Raw genomic sequence first — 16,123 nt, forward strand, 5'->3', positions numbered from 1 at the left:
TCTCAAAAACACTCTTTGAAATCGCTGGTGTTTCTGACGTCACAACCTTGTAACCAATCAGATCAACGTGTGATCGTCAACCAGTGGATCTCTGAGCTGAGTGAGTGAGTGAGTGGAGGCGGGGCTCATTTGCATATTCATAGAACATAGATTAGACAACACGTGTCAGGACCCAGTCATTGTAATCATATTTTATATTATCACACGGAATAGATGTGGATGCCGTTGAAATTCTGCAGCAGAGCGATGACACCTCAGATCATTATCTAGTCTCGTGTAAACGTCATTTAGCCAAGACTGCAAAGCCGACATTCTGTTACAAATATGTGAGACCTATCACTTCTGCCACTAAAGATTGCTTTATCAATAATCTTCCTGATCAGTTTCATCATCTCAGCATCTCAGATAGCTCAGAAGAACTCGATATTACAACAGAAACTATTAACATAAGACAGTGTCAGCTCATACAGAACGCAGAGCAGAACCAGAACATATGAACACCTCACACCAGTCCTCAGGTCTTTACACTGGCTCCCAGTTAGATTTAGGATTGATTTTAAAGTATTATTACTGGTTTTATAAATCATTCAATGGCCTAGGACCTCAATACATTGCAGATATGCTCACTGAATATAAACCCAACAGATCACTCAGATCACTAGGATCATATCAGCTAGAAACACCAAGGGTTCACTCTAAGCATGGTGAGTCCGCTTTTAGCTATTATGCTGGAACAGCTTCCAGAGGAGATCAGACGGGCTCCTACAGTCACATTCACATCCAGACTCAGAACACTTCTGTTTAGCTGTGCATTTACTGAATGAGCACTGTGCCAATGTTCGTCCGACTGTTTGTACTGTACTGTATTTTATTTTATTTGTCTAAACTGTTTTAATTATTCTTATCTCTTTTTATTATTTAAATTTCTTCTGTGTAAAGCACTTTGAATTGCCATAGTGTATGAAATGTGCTATATAAATACACTTGCCTTGCCTTGCCTAACTCTCTCTTTTCCAGCACTTTAGACACAGTTGCTCCGTTGCGCTTAACGAAGATTAAAGAGAATAGTCCAGCGCCGTGAGCGAGCACACTCGGCCCTTAAGAGAGCAGCCAGAGAGATGGAGCGTTGCTGGGAGAAAACACAACTAGAGGTATTTCGCATTTCGTGGAAGGAAAGTGTCACTGCATACAGAGAGGCCTTGAAATGTCTAGATCCGCTTCCTTTTCAACTCTCTCAGAAGAAAACGAACACAACCCGAGGTATTTATCTGACACAGTGGCTAAACTGATGAGAAATAACAAGGACTCATCGACTCGACAGGCATCGGCACTGATCCTCAGCAGAGACACAAGAGCCAGAGCGGTCCTCACACACACCAGCTCCAGACCGGTCCTCACACACACCAGCTCCAGACCGGTCCTCACACACACCAGCTCCAGACCGGTCCTCACACACACCAGCTCCAGCCCCAGACCAGTCCTCACACACACACCAGCTCCAGACCGGTCCTCACACACACCAGCTCCAGCTCCAGACTGGTCCTCACACACACCAGCTCCAGCTCCAGACCGGTCCTCACACACACCAGCTCCAGCCCCAGACCGGTCCTCACACACACACCAGCTCCAGCTCCAGACCGGTCCTCACACACACCAGCTCCAGACCGGTCCTCACACACACCAGCTCCAGCTCCAGACTGGTCCTCACACACACCAGCTCCAGACCGGTCCTCACACACACCAGCTCCAGCCCCAGACCGGTCCTCACACACACACCAGCTCCAGCTCCAGACCGGTCCTCACACACACCAGCTCCAGACCGGTCCTCACACACACCAGCTCCAGCTCCAGACTGGTCCTCACACACACCAGCTCCAGACCGGTCCTCACACACACCAGCTCCAGCTCCAGACTGGTCCTCACACACACCAGCTCCAGACCGGTCCTCACACACACCAGCTCCAGCTCCAGACCGGTCCTCACACACACCAGCTCCAGACCGGTCCTCACACACACACCAGCTCCAGCTCCAGACCGGTCCTCACACACACACCAGCTCCAGACCGGTCCTCACACACACCAGCTCCAGAGCGGTCCTCACACACACCAGCTCAAGGCTGGTCCTCACACACACCAGCTCCAGCTCCAGACTGGTCCTCACACACACCAGCTCCAGACTGGTCCTCACACACACCAGCTCCAGCTCCAGACTGGTCCTCACACACACACACACCAGCTCCAGACCGGTCCTCACACACACCAGCTCCAGCTCCAGACCGGTCCTCACACACACACCAGCTCCAGCTCCAGACCGGTCCTCACAAACACCAGCTCCAGCTCCAGACTGGTCCTCACACACACACACACCAGCTCCAGACTGGTCCTCACACACACCAGCTCCAGCTCCAGACTGGTCCTCACACACACCAGCTCCAGACCGGTCCTCACACACACCAGCTCCAGCTCCAGACCGGTCCTCACACACACCAGCTCCAGACCGGTCCTCACACACACACCAGCTCCAGCTCCAGACCGGTCCTCACACACACACCAGCTCCAGACCGGTCCTCACACACACCAGCTCCAGAGCGGTCCTCACACACACCAGCTCAAGGCTGGTCCTCACACACACCAGCTCCAGCTCCAGACTGGTCCTCACACACACCAGCTCCAGACTGGTCCTCACACACACCAGCTCCAGCTCCAGACCGGTCCTCACACACACCAGCTCCAGCTCCAGACCGGTCCTCACACACACACCAGCTCCAGCTCCAGACCGGTCCTCACAAACACCAGCTCCAGCTCCAGACTGGTCCTCACACACACACACACCAGCTCCAGACTGGTCCTCACACACACCAGCTCCAGCTCCAGACTGGTCCTCACACACACCAGCTCCAGCTCCAGACTGGTCCTCACAAACACCAGCTCCAGCTCCAGACCGGTCCTCACAAACACCAGCTCCAGCTCCAGACTGGTCCTCACACACACCAGCTCCAGACTGGTCCTCACACACACCAGCTCCAGACTGGTCCTCACACACACACACACCAGCTCCAGACTGGTCCTCACACACACCAGCTCCAGCTCCAGACTGGTCCTCACACACACCAGCTCCAGCTCCAGACCGGTCCTCACAAACACCAGCTCCAGACCGGTCCTCACACACACCAGCTCCAGACTGGTCCTCACACACACCAGCTCCAGCTCCAGACCGGTCCTCACACACACACCAGCTCCAGCTCCAGACCGGTCCTCACACACACCAGCTCCAGCTCCAGACTGGTCCTCACACACACCAGCTCCAGACCGGTCCTCACAAACACCAGCTCCAGCTCCAGACTGGTCCTCACACACACCAGCTCCAGCTCCAGACCGGTCCTCACACACACCAGCTCCAGCTCCAGACTGGTCCTCACACACACCAGCTCCAGCTCCAGACCGGTCCTCACACACACCAGCTCCAGCTCCAGACCGGTCCTCACAAACACCAGCTCCAGCTCCAGACTGGTCCTCACACACACCAGCTCCAGACTGGTCCTCACACACACCAGCTCCAGACTGGTCCTCACACACACACACACCAGCTCCAGACTGGTCCTCACACACACCAGCTCCAGCTCCAGACTGGTCCTCACACACACCAGCTCCAGCTCCAGACCGGTCCTCACAAACACCAGCTCCAGACCGGTCCTCACACACACCAGCTCCAGACTGGTCCTCACACACACCAGCTCCAGCTCCAGACCGGTCCTCACACACACCAGCTCCAGCTCCAGACTGGTCCTCACACACACCAGCTCCAGCTCCAGACCGGTCCTCACACACACCAGCTCCAGCTCCAGACTGGTCCTCACACACACCAGCTCCAGACTGGTCCTCACACACACCAGCTCCAGACTGGTCCTCACACACACCAGCTCCAGCTCCAGACTGGTCCTCACACACACACACCAGCTCCAGACCGGTCCTCACACACACCAGCTCCAGCTCCAGACTGGTCTTCACACACACCAGCTCCAGCTCCAGACTGGTCCTCACACACACACACCAGCTCCAGACTGGTCCTCACACACACCAGCTCCAGCTCCAGACTGGTCCTCACACACACCAGCTCCAGCTCCAGACTGGTCCTCACACACACACACCAGCTCCAGACTGGTCCTCACACACACCAGCTCCAGCTCCAGACCGGTCCTCACAAACTCCAGCTCCAGACCGGTCCTCACACACACCAGCTCCAGCTCCAGACCGGTCCTCACAAACACCAGCTCCAGACCGGTCCTCACACACACACACCAGCTCCAGACCGGTCCTCACACACACCAGCTCCAGCTCCAGACCGGTCCTCACAAACACCAGCTCCAGACCGGTCCTCACACACACACACCAGCTCCAGACCGGTCCTCACAAACACCAGCTCCAGACCGGTCCTCACTCACACACACCAGCTCCAGACCGGTCCTCACACACACCAGCTCCAGCTCCAGACTGGTCCTCACACACACAAACACCAGCTCCAGACCGGTCCTCACACACACCAGCTCCAGCTCCAGACTGGTCCTCACACACACCAGCTCCAGCTCCAGACCGGTCCTCACACACACCAGCTCCAGCTCCAGACCGGTCCTCACACACACACCAGCTCCAGCTCCAGACTGGTCCTCACACACACCAGCTCCAGCTCCAGACCGGTCCTCACAAACACCAGCTCCAGACCGGTCCTCACACACACCAGCTCCAGCTCCAGACTGGTCCTCACACACACACACCAGCTCCAGCTCCAGACCGGTCCTCACACACACCAGCTCCAGCTCCAGACCGGTCCTCACAAACACCAGCTCCAGACCGGTCCTCACACACACACACCAGCTCCAGACCGGTCCTCACAAACACCAGCTCCAGACCGGTCCTCACTCACACACACCAGCTCCAGACCGGTCCTCACACACACCAGCTCCAGCTCCAGACTGGTCCTCACACACACCAGCTCCAGACCGGTCCTCACACACACCAGCTCCAGCTCCAGACTGGTCCTCACACACACACACCAGCTCCAGCTCCAGACCGGTCCTCACACACACCAGCTCCAGCTCCAGACTGGTCCTCACACACACCAGCTCCAGCTCCAGACCGGTCCTCACACACACCAGCTCCAGCTCCAGACCGGTCCTCACACACACACCAGCTCCAGCTCCAGACTGGTCCTCACACACACCAGCTCCAGCTCCAGACCGGTCCTCACAAACACCAGCTCCAGACCGGTCCTCACACACACCAGCTCCAGCTCCAGACTGGTCCTCACACACACACACCAGCTCCAGCTCCAGACTGGTCCTCACACACACCAGCTCCAGCTCCAGACCGGTCCTCACACACACCAGCTCCAGACTGGTCCTCACACACACCAGCTCCAGCTCCAGACCGGTCCTCACACACACACACCAGCTCCAGACCGGTCCTCACACACACCAGCTCCAGCTCCAGACCGGTCCTCACACACACCAGCTCCAGCTCCAGACCGGCCTGATGAACCCATGATCAAGCTGAAGGAACTTGGTGAATATCTGACTGATACTGATCCTGTCTGACCTCTGACCTCTGACCTGTGATGCCTGAATCATAATCACACGCCGTTGGCTCGTCGGCCAGAGGAGAACTGAGGCTGAGTCTGGGTTCTCCACTCACTGATGGGGTTCTGGTTCCTTCACTGTCGCCTCTGGCTTGCTCAGTGGGGGACACTTAATATTCAGCAGTATTATTGATCTCCTGCACTGACCCTGCTGTATGAGAACAGCACTGAGCGGGACCAGGACACTTTATAGATGAAATTAACTAATTTAATAACCGAGGAACTGCATCAACACTATCAGCTGAACAGCCGGAATGCATCATGTTCCAGTTATCTCTGTAAAGCAGCTTTGAAACGATCTGTACTGTATAAAGGGGACTGGACCTTCATGTCTCTCAAAGCTGTTTGATTTTGTCGTGGAAAAAATAAACTGTACTAATGGTGAGGCTGAAAAAGCAAAGCGGTGTCTTTAAAAGCTTTAATTCTTGCAAGACGGTCAATCAAACAATACAGAGATGCTGTGTCCGTGAGACTCATATACTTATAGGTCTCATCCCCTTCATTTCAGATGTGTGAGGGCTTTCCGCTCAATAACATGAAAACAGCTCCTCAGACGTGTTTTCTAACGGACACTGGGCTTCGAGAAACTAGCTAAAGGCTACAGACGTGAACACACAAGATTTCTGAGGAAGGGCTAAAGGCTACAGACGTGAACACGTGAGCGGCGTCTGGGTCCTGGTGTAGAGGAACGAGGTCACGCTTCCCAGAATGCAGCTGGGAGACAGCAGTCTCAGCATTCCTGATATCGCTATAGCATTTATCCAGAGTGCATTTCCCTGCTGGGGAAGTGATCAGACTGATGGATTTCTCAGAGATCTCTACGGTTAAAGTGTCCTAAGAGAACAGGAGCAGCATCAGGAGATGAGTTCTCCGCCTGTTGATCATGTCGTGCAGTTCTCTAAGTGCGCTGTCCTCGCTCGCCGAGGGGGAATACACACTGTATAACGCACTGCAGCTCTCTGCACTCTCAGAAAATAAAGTACATAATTGTACTTTTAGGGGTACAATGGTTTGTCACTGGGGCTGTACCCTCAAGGGTACAATATTGTACCTTAACCTTTAAAAGAAGGTTAGGTTGAGGTCCAATAATAAGCCCTATGGGTACGTTAGTGTAGATTGTACCTTGGGGGACAGAAATGGACTCTTACTGTACCCCTATTTCTGACAGTGTGGGCAAATAAAATGGTCTGCGTTTCAGTGATATACTCCACGCTTTCAGAACAGGACTGTGATATTACTGTGTTAGCGGAGGCCCAGGATAGTCTTTCCCCCCGCGTGTCGGCTCTGGGAACAGGGTTACGGCTTCGTCGGGAGTCCTCTGTCTGAACCACGCTTCACAGAAACATAAAACGGGACAATCCTGGATGTACCTCTGTGTATCCATCCGAAAAGATCATCCGTCTTGTTTGCTCGGGACTGGACATTAGCCAGTGTGATCGGAAGAGTTAGCCGGCCTTCGCTAACCCGTCGGCGGAGTCTCCGTTACGCTTCTTATATGGTTTGATATGACTTGCTATTCTAAGATTTTCCATGACAACTTGCTGAAGATATTCTTCTGAAGATATTTTGAAGAATGTTGGGAATCAAACAACATTGGACCCCATTGACTGAACACAGGGACATTTCTCAGTGAAGAAGAAGAAGAATGAAAGTCATAGAGGTTTGATGGAGAGTAAATGATGACAGAATGAAACTGTGGCTTTAATGAAGCAGACTGACTAAACTCTGATTAAAGTTTCTACTTAAAACAGCTTCAGAATCTCATCTGGAGAAAATGAAGTGTGCACAAACCTGTGAAGATGAGCTGGTGTTGGGTTAGCGCTCTCTGTGGATCTCTCAGCCGACACTAGATGGAGACAGAAGCCAGGAGGACCTCGACACACACTGAGAATTACCATCTCTAGCACTAGAGCTCATTCTGATCAAGCCTCTGACCAGGGTCCGGGAGACGACTTCAAATAATATAAAATAAGACAAGTTTTAAAAGAAGCTAAAATAACCAAAAATCAAGATATTTCTAATGCTGAATTCACCATCGCATCAACTGCTTTTTTGTCTTTGAACAACCAGGATTCTTGGAAAACTGGGATATTTGAGAAACCTCGTTTTAAAAGTGTGATTTCTAGAAATGGGATCTTCTTGGATCCTTTTCCATGACAATTTTAAAACACCATCTTTATTTTTAAAATCAACCCTATTTATACACCGATGCCATAGAATAATTTCTAGTTTCTCAAAGAACCTTTATTTATTAAGAGTGAATCCAGTAAATTTTAATCCGCCACAAAATGATCAAGAACTGCATAAAGTAACTAGTGTTTATTTAACGGACGGCTAAATGTGTGTGTGTGTACAGTATGTATGTGTGTGTGTGTTAGAGAGAGAGAGAGAGAGTGTGTGTGCCAGCACTGTGACACACACACACACACACACACTCACACACACACACACACACACACACACACACACACACACACACACACACACACACACACACACACACACACACACACACACACACACACACACACACACACACACACACACACACACACACAGCAAGTGTTCGACAGATGGCTCTCTCTTTCTCTCTTTCCACACTGAAATGACAATGACTAAAATAAACACTCTGATCTTCTACACACTGTGTTTGTGATTTTCTATCTTTCTGCTTCAGATCCAGAATTAAACAGAAATGTTTGTTGCTCTCAAAATAACCCAGAGCATCTCACTACTAAACAATCATGTTCTTCTGTATTTCTGTCTTGTTTTCCAGCACAAATATCTAAACATTCTTATATCAAGATACATTTACTGGAGAAGAACAATGACTGAAGATAATACGTCTTGTTTCCGATATTAAAATGAAGTGAGTTTGTGCTTAAAACAAGAACAAATATCTGCCAATGGAGTCAAAGGGAAAACAAGAGTATTTTTCTGACTCCATTGGCAGATATTTGTTCTGGTTAGACTTTTGTTGTTGTTGCAGTGTGCAGTGTTGACAGAACCGGGCTAATATGGTCATACTTCCTGGTTCTGGTAAGAACTCGAGCTGCTGCGTTTTGAACCAGCTGTAGTTTGTTTATTAAGCGTGCAGGGCAACCACCCAGTAGAGCATTACAGTAATCTAGCCTTGAGGTCATGAACGCATGAACTAATTGTTCCACATTTGGGATTGGGTAAGTTTTGTTGCGGCATATATAGAGCTGAGTATCATCAGCATAACAGTGAAAGCTAATGCTATGTTTCCAATGATATCTCCTAAGGGTAGCATGTACAGTGTGTATGTGTGCGTGTGCGTGTGTGTGTGTGTGTGTGTGTGTGTGTGTGTGTGTGTGAGTGTGTGTGAGGGTAGCACGTACAGAGAGTGTGTGTGTGTGAGAGGGTAGCATGTACAGAGTGTGTGTGTGTGTGTGTGTGTGTGTGTGTGTGTGTGTGTGTGTGTGTGTGAGTGTGTGTGAGGGTAGCACGTACAGAGAGTGTGTGTGTGTGTGAGTGTGTGTGTGTGTGTGTGTGAGGGTAGCATGTACAGTGTGTGTGTGTGTGTGTGTGTGTGTGTGTGTGTGTGTGTGTGTGTGTGTGAGGGTAGCATGTACAGAGTGAACAGCAGCGGTCCTAGTACTGAGCCTTGTGGTACGCCATACTGAACTTGTGATCGATGAGACATCTCTTTGTTTATACTGAATTCCACCACACACACACACACACACACACACACACACACACACACACACACACACACACACACACACACACACACACACACACACACACACACACACACACACACACACACACATTCTCACTGACTCAGATGTTATAAGAAACAAGAAATGAATCAAACAGAAGAGATGTATATTGCAATACATTTATTCATTCCATATTATTCTGCATATTATACTTATAGAGGATGAAATATCATCACTGGAGCTTCAGTAAAATGAGACGTGGGGTTAGTAAATCTCCGACAGTTCTGAGATTAAAGTACAAAATCCCTTTACAAACCAAGAGCCGCGGTACATTATAAAACATGAGATAAATACTGAATAAAACACTGAAGAAACTAAACCACAGCAGACACACACACTCTTTCTCTCTCTCTCACACACACACACACACACACACACACACACACACACACACACACACACACACACACACACACACACACACACACACACACACACACACACACACACACACACACACACACACACACACACACACACACACACACACTTCAGTCCTCAAGCCAAACAAACTCTCGCTTTATTTACAGTAACAAAATATCTTTACAAAACAACATTTAACATTTCAAATTCAAACTTGATGCAAGTTATGAAAAAAGCATAAACACATCTTTCATACACACAGTTCATTTCGATGAGCTGACCTAAAAAAACTGAACAAGGCAAAATAGAAATAGGGTAAATTACATGAAAACCCCCCAAAATCTGAAATTATAAAGAATATTTTATGCATCAAGAAAATTAAGTATATTTTGTCCATGGCAGTAATGAGTATGAAATCTCTGCTAATTCTATGAGTAAGAGTTTGGGTATTTAATCGTCATAAATAGTCTTGCATGCAGTGGAATGCAATGCAATGCAAAAAAAACCCAAAAAACGGCTATATTTTCTTTATCTAAAATATCATTCAATTTGTTTTCTATTGATTTTGGGATGAAATATAAGCCAGACATTCTGTTGAGATTTTCACCCTATAGAGATGAACTGTAGTCGCACATGTTCATATTAAAGAGCGCTGGGATCCTCCATTAGCACATGAACTCATGTCTGAGTGTGGATGCGTTCAGGAAGATGAAGCATCCTCATCCTCATCCTCACAGGGTTGCTATGGGAACTGCACAGGTTCACATGCAGGTCAGGATGCGGGTGGCGGGTCATGTGATGTGATGATGCGGAGCAGTGAGGACAGGCACTCTAGTGTGATATCAGAATATTGTCATCATGCATCAGCTGTGTTCACAAAACTGGACATCACATGACTGTGGCGTCACATGACCTCATCGTGAGGGTTACTCAGCGCTTAACTCAATCTTGGGTAAAAATGTTATGAATTCTGACAGACTTTACATGTTCATCATTGCTAAACTGAACTGTATTCTGTGCAAAGATTGTCCTCAGTGTTTCCAGCACACACATCTAAACATTCTTACATCAAGACACATTTACTGGAGAAGAACAACGACTGAAGATATTAAGACTTGCTTCCTGAAAAATCATCGAAACGAAGAGAGTTTGTGCTTAAAACTATAAAGTAAAAGTCTTCGGGATAAAGGCCCGGTTTCACAGACAGGGCTTAGACTAAGCCAGGATTAGACCATAGATCAATTAGGACATTTAAGTATTTTTTATAAACATGCTTAGAACAAAAACATTACCGATGTGCATCTTAAAACTAAAAAGGCACTGATATATTTTTAAGATCAGTCAGTGCAAGTTTATTTCAGTGGAAACAGCTCAGACTTACATTTTACTCTAGGACTAGTCTTAAGCCCTGTCTGTGAAACCAGGGGAAAGTGTTATGTTGGCTTGACAAAGCCTTGTCTGAAGTTCTGAAGGTTTTATAAGCTTCTTAGCATGTTCTAGCATGTTGTTAGCATAGGGTGACCATACGTCCTCTTTTTCCAGGTCATGTCCGGCCGGGATTTCGAGATCGCCCAAAATATCCGGGATTCGGCTTTTGCTTTCTCGTCGCCATTCATTTTGTTTACATGCACACCTTTTGATTCAATAGGACTGAATTAATTCCGATTGGTGAATCTGAATGTAGTGTTTACATGAACGCTAAACAAGTGATCGGTTGCTAAGAAAATTCCTGTGTTTTCGTCTCGATCGGGATCCGTGTGAAGCAGAATGCATGACCTGCAAAGCTGGCATGTACGTGTCAGTGTCAAATAATGTAATAATGTAAACATAATGAATGGTGACTGTAGAAAGCAAAAGCCGAATCCCGGATATTTTGGGCGATCTCGAAATCCCGGCCGGACATGACCTGGAAAAAGAGGACGTATGGTCACCCTAGTTAGCATGTCTTAGCATGTGCTGAACATTATTTTACATTACATATTACTAGCATGTCTTACCAATTGCTAACATGTTGCTAGCATGTTTGAACACTTTGCTAGCATGAATGAGTATGTTGCTAACATGTTTTGACACACTGCTAACATAAATTAGCACATTGCTAGCATGATTTAGCATGTTACTAGCATGTTGCTAGCATTAATTAGCACATTGCTGTCATGAATTAGCCTGTTTGCTAATATGTTTTGACACATTGCTAATGTAAATTAACACATTGTGATCATGATTTAACAGGTTACTAGCATGTTTTAACATGTTGGGTTAGGGTTAGAGTAGCATGTCTTAAGCTAGTTACCAGGCTTTGCTAGTGATAGATACTCGGTGGATGAAGCTGTTAAGAGTTATTGTGTAAAAGACAGTGTAAGTCTATGGGATTTTTCGCGGTTTGATCGTCTGTTTTCTGTTTAAGTTTAGTCTCAGAAAAAGAAGAAGAGGAAGAATTAGCTTAAACATGATTTCAGCAGGTTTGCACATAACCAGTATCTGCTAACGGGGCCAGAAAGCTTCCCCTTGACTCTGAGATGTCCAGTAGTGTGTTGCAGTGTGAGCGTGTGTGCACCCGCCAGCTGGTCTGGGGTCAGCGCTACACCAGCGAGTTGATGACCGGCGACGGCGGCCCGGACCTGCCGCTGTACTGGCCGATGAAGGAGCCGTCCTCGTTGAACTGCGTGTCCCCGGAGTCGGCGTACTCCACTAAGCTGTCCTCGCTGCCGTCGCGCGGGACCGTCCCGCTGGAGGGCGTGGGGCTAACTCTGAGCGGCTTACGGTCCTCCTCACTGCGAGAGAAACCACAGGTGAACATGAGGCAAACACTGCAGACATCGCGCGCCTCAAACATCTGCACACATCAGGACACACTCCCTGGAGACGTGAGGAGCAACTTCAGCTCCAGCTCCAGTGAGTGTGTCCTGATTTAACCCTCATCCTGCCCTCGGGTACAAAGAAAATAAAAGAATTTATGGATTTGAGGAGTTTTGTTGTTGAAATTTAAAAAAGTAACAAATCCTTCATTCTCGGGTCAATTTGACCCCCTTAGGAATGAATGGAACTCTTCAGTACACACAGAAAAACCTAAAAATGCTCAAAATTCAAAGTAAAAATGCTAAAACTACCAAACAATGATTGTATAATGTCTACATGTGTTTCTGAATGCACACTGAAGAGAACTGGCTTTAGGACCCAGCGGAACAGCTTGTTTGCTCCATATAGAGATATAAGGCCATCTAGTGGCTAGAGTCATGAAATATCATGTTATATTATTATTGTTCCACAAGAGGTCGGCAAAGACTCACAATTTCATGCATAACCCTTTTACTCAGCTCAAAATATCTTACATTGGGAGTTATTTTGAATTTAAGTTGAAAGAATGTGAGGAATGAGCTTAAATTACTATTTATTTATTATTTATTAATCAATCTAGTAATTTAAAGGTAAAATAATAATAAATTGCATTAAAAAATATAATCAAAATGAAATAAGCTTTCTGGACAAAAAAAAAAAAAGAAAAAAAAGAAATATACTGTTAGGGCTTCGGGTCGTTATGACCCGCGAGAGGAGGAGGAAGGTTAAGAGCGTTTAGATGTTTGTGCTGGAAAACGAGACAGACATACTGAGGAAGAGCATCATGATTTCAGTGAGCTCGTGACAGGGCATGAAACACACATGCACATGTAAAACCACATATATGTGACGTGAATCTCAGAGCAAGTGTTAAAGCTTTAAATCATCTCATTTATGATCAAGCATCAGACGGATGAAGCATCCAAGCGTGACGATGAAGAGCAGACTGATCTCAGAAGCGCTGAAGCAACAGCAGAATCTGATCCGGTCATGCAGACACACTCGTTCTGCTGGCGCTTCACACACACACACACACACACACACACACACACACACACACACACACACACACACACACACACACACGACGACTGATGGACATGTGGACACACTTCCCCTGAATCTACTGTATATAATGTTCTGCCAGTGCACCTTTGATTACTGTACTTATAGACTGCAGTCAGTCACTAATCTATTAGATTACTCATTTGAGGTAATGTAATCCGACTACTTTTACTCGTCTATCACAGATTATTCGTCCACACTGATATAAAACCATAAACAAAACAGAAATTACATTCCATTCCATTACCATGAACTTTAAGTGCATTAAACATCACAATACATCAGAGTTCATGAAAAGCTAATATTAAATCATAAAAATTATACAAATCATAATCATAAAATAAAAATGGAAAATTAAAATATTTAAAATATATTAAAAAAAATTATACTTAAAAAAAAAACATTTAGAAAAAAAAATGTATTTACCTGCAAAATATCTTTTTAGTAAGTGTTTATATTTTAAAATTTATATTTTTTTATTTAACCTGTTAAAAAAAAAAACGCAAACTAAAAAAAGTATGGAAGCTTGTTTCCGCCAAAGAATGAAATATGAAAGGTTATTGCAATACTGAGTCAGAATTGTGAGAGAAAAAGTCACAATCATCTTTTAAAATGTTTTATTCTGTGGCGGAAACAAGCTTCCATATGAAGATATTTTGTAGGTAAATAAATAAAAAATATTTATTTTAGTAAGTGTTTTTATTTTTTTTATATTTTAATTTTTTTTATAAAAAAACAGTTACATTTAAAAACAATAAAAACACTTACTAAAAAGATTAATTTTTGTTTAACCGCAAAATATCTTTTTAGTAAGTGTTTTTATTGTAAAATGTGTTTTTTTATTGTTTTTATTTAAAAAATGTTTTATTTAAAAACAAAAAAGCACTTACTAAAAAGACCTATTTTGCTTGTTTACCTGCATGTCAATTTAAAGCAAAATGCACAGTAAAAGAGGACAAAGAAGATTCAGGGAATAATCTAATATGTAATCAATAAAAGGGAACAGTAATCTGATCATAAGCATTCGGAACTGTGATGTAATCGAATCACAAGCACTTAATGTGTGTGATGTGCAGGTGATCCAGATGTGATCAGTTACTCTGGGCTCTGCTGATTGAGTCTGTTCAAGAGAAGTGTGATCCTGGAATGACTGTGTTTCTCCCAGTGGATCCGCATGCAGATTCCCGCTTACCTTCCGCCTGGATTCAGTGTGTGTGGCGTCAACATCACACACTGAGATCAGCGAGGAGTGTGTGTGCATCTAGCGCACACTACAGGACTGAAGCTCGACACACAGAGTAAAGTCTGAATGATCGTCTACCACACACTCATATAAAAGCTTGCATGTCATATTCACATCATGTGACGGGATGAGGAAAGATAAACATCTACTGCAGTCATCTCAAAAAATCAAGGAAATCGTTTAATGATATAAAAGAATATTGCTGTACAGGAGTAAAGTGCGCGGGGCGTCTCGCGTGCAGAGTAAAGCAGGAAGAGACTGTAAATGTTCAGTAAGCTAAACTAAGATGGTCTGCGGGACAGGAACACAATCTGATGCAGGAGACACGAGCGGATCTGGAATCAAGTTCATCCATGCGGAGCGTCCTGTAAAACTGCAGATCAAGTCCCTCAGAATCCGGATCAGATGGAGATGAAGATGGAGAATCCCAGAGTCGTGGAGAAGTGCTGACTGCGCAGATGTGGTCTCCTGAGGGGTCAGAGGTCAGGGGTCAGGGGTCAGGTCAGCGCTCTCTCACCTGTACTCTCCAAACGTTATATCGTCCTCCTTCATGGGCTGGATCTCCGGGTCTCCGTGAGCGTCTTCCTTCTCTTTAACTGAGACAAACATCAGAGATCAGTGATCAGAGTCACAAACACACACACACACGCACACACACACGCACGAATGAGAAAGACATGAACATCTTGGATGACGTGGGGGAGAGTAAATTATCAGGACATTTTAATTCTGAAATGAACTACTCCTTTAATACTAAGACCATAAAAAAACACTTTCGCTACTTTAACCAAATTAAACGTTGTGTAACACAAGTGTCTGCTAAAGGGTTAGATGTAAATGTCAACACAAGTCTCACCTGGATATTTCCCGCCCTTGTTCCTCTTGATGAAGCAGACGATGAGCAGGATGAGGATGAGCAGAGCGATGGCCGACATCAGCCCGATGAACCAGCCCTGAGTGGCGATGTCCACCTGCGGACTCACCATCGCTGAGGAGGAAGAGGAGGAAGAGGAGGAGGATGAGACACGGCAGATCCGTTCGCCAGCGAGTCACGGAGGATCACGGACACACGAGGGACGGACGCTCAAACACACACTCAGTGTTACTCTCGTCTTGCAGTACATCGATGACATACAGCACACTTAATATCTGCAGTCTGTGTTTCTCCAGTACATGTACCTTGATTTAAAGGTGACACAGTATGCCCCTTTTCACCATATGTAATATTAGGGC

General features: G+C 46.4%; 1 protein-coding gene across 9 annotated transcripts in view; it reads right to left on the minus strand.

Moving 5' to 3' along the window:
* Window positions 1–9,493: 9,493 nt before the first annotated feature.
* Window positions 9,494–16,123, minus strand: part of nrcamb (neuronal cell adhesion molecule b) — a 66,933-nt gene continuing 60,303 nt past the window's right edge. For 6 of the 9 annotated variants that reach the window (XM_081356408.1, XM_081356401.1, XM_081356403.1 and 3 more), the window contains 3 exons: window positions 15,747–15,878; window positions 15,408–15,486; window positions 9,494–12,518 (listed from right to left, as the gene is read on the minus strand). In XM_081356408.1, coding sequence (XP_081212534.1) covers window positions 12,326–12,518; window positions 15,408–15,486; window positions 15,747–15,878 — 404 coding nt within the window. In that variant the 3' untranslated portion in view covers window positions 9,494–12,325. Of the gene's footprint in view, window positions 12,519–14,615; window positions 15,487–15,746; window positions 15,879–16,123 lie in introns of those variants that run through there. The other 3 variants (XM_081356406.1, XM_081356405.1, XM_081356407.1) reach the window with 1 other exon arrangement.

This window comes from Scardinius erythrophthalmus (assembly GCF_964197995.2).
Source record: "Scardinius erythrophthalmus genome assembly, chromosome: 24".
Taxonomy (NCBI): Eukaryota; Metazoa; Chordata; class Actinopteri; order Cypriniformes; family Leuciscidae; genus Scardinius; species Scardinius erythrophthalmus.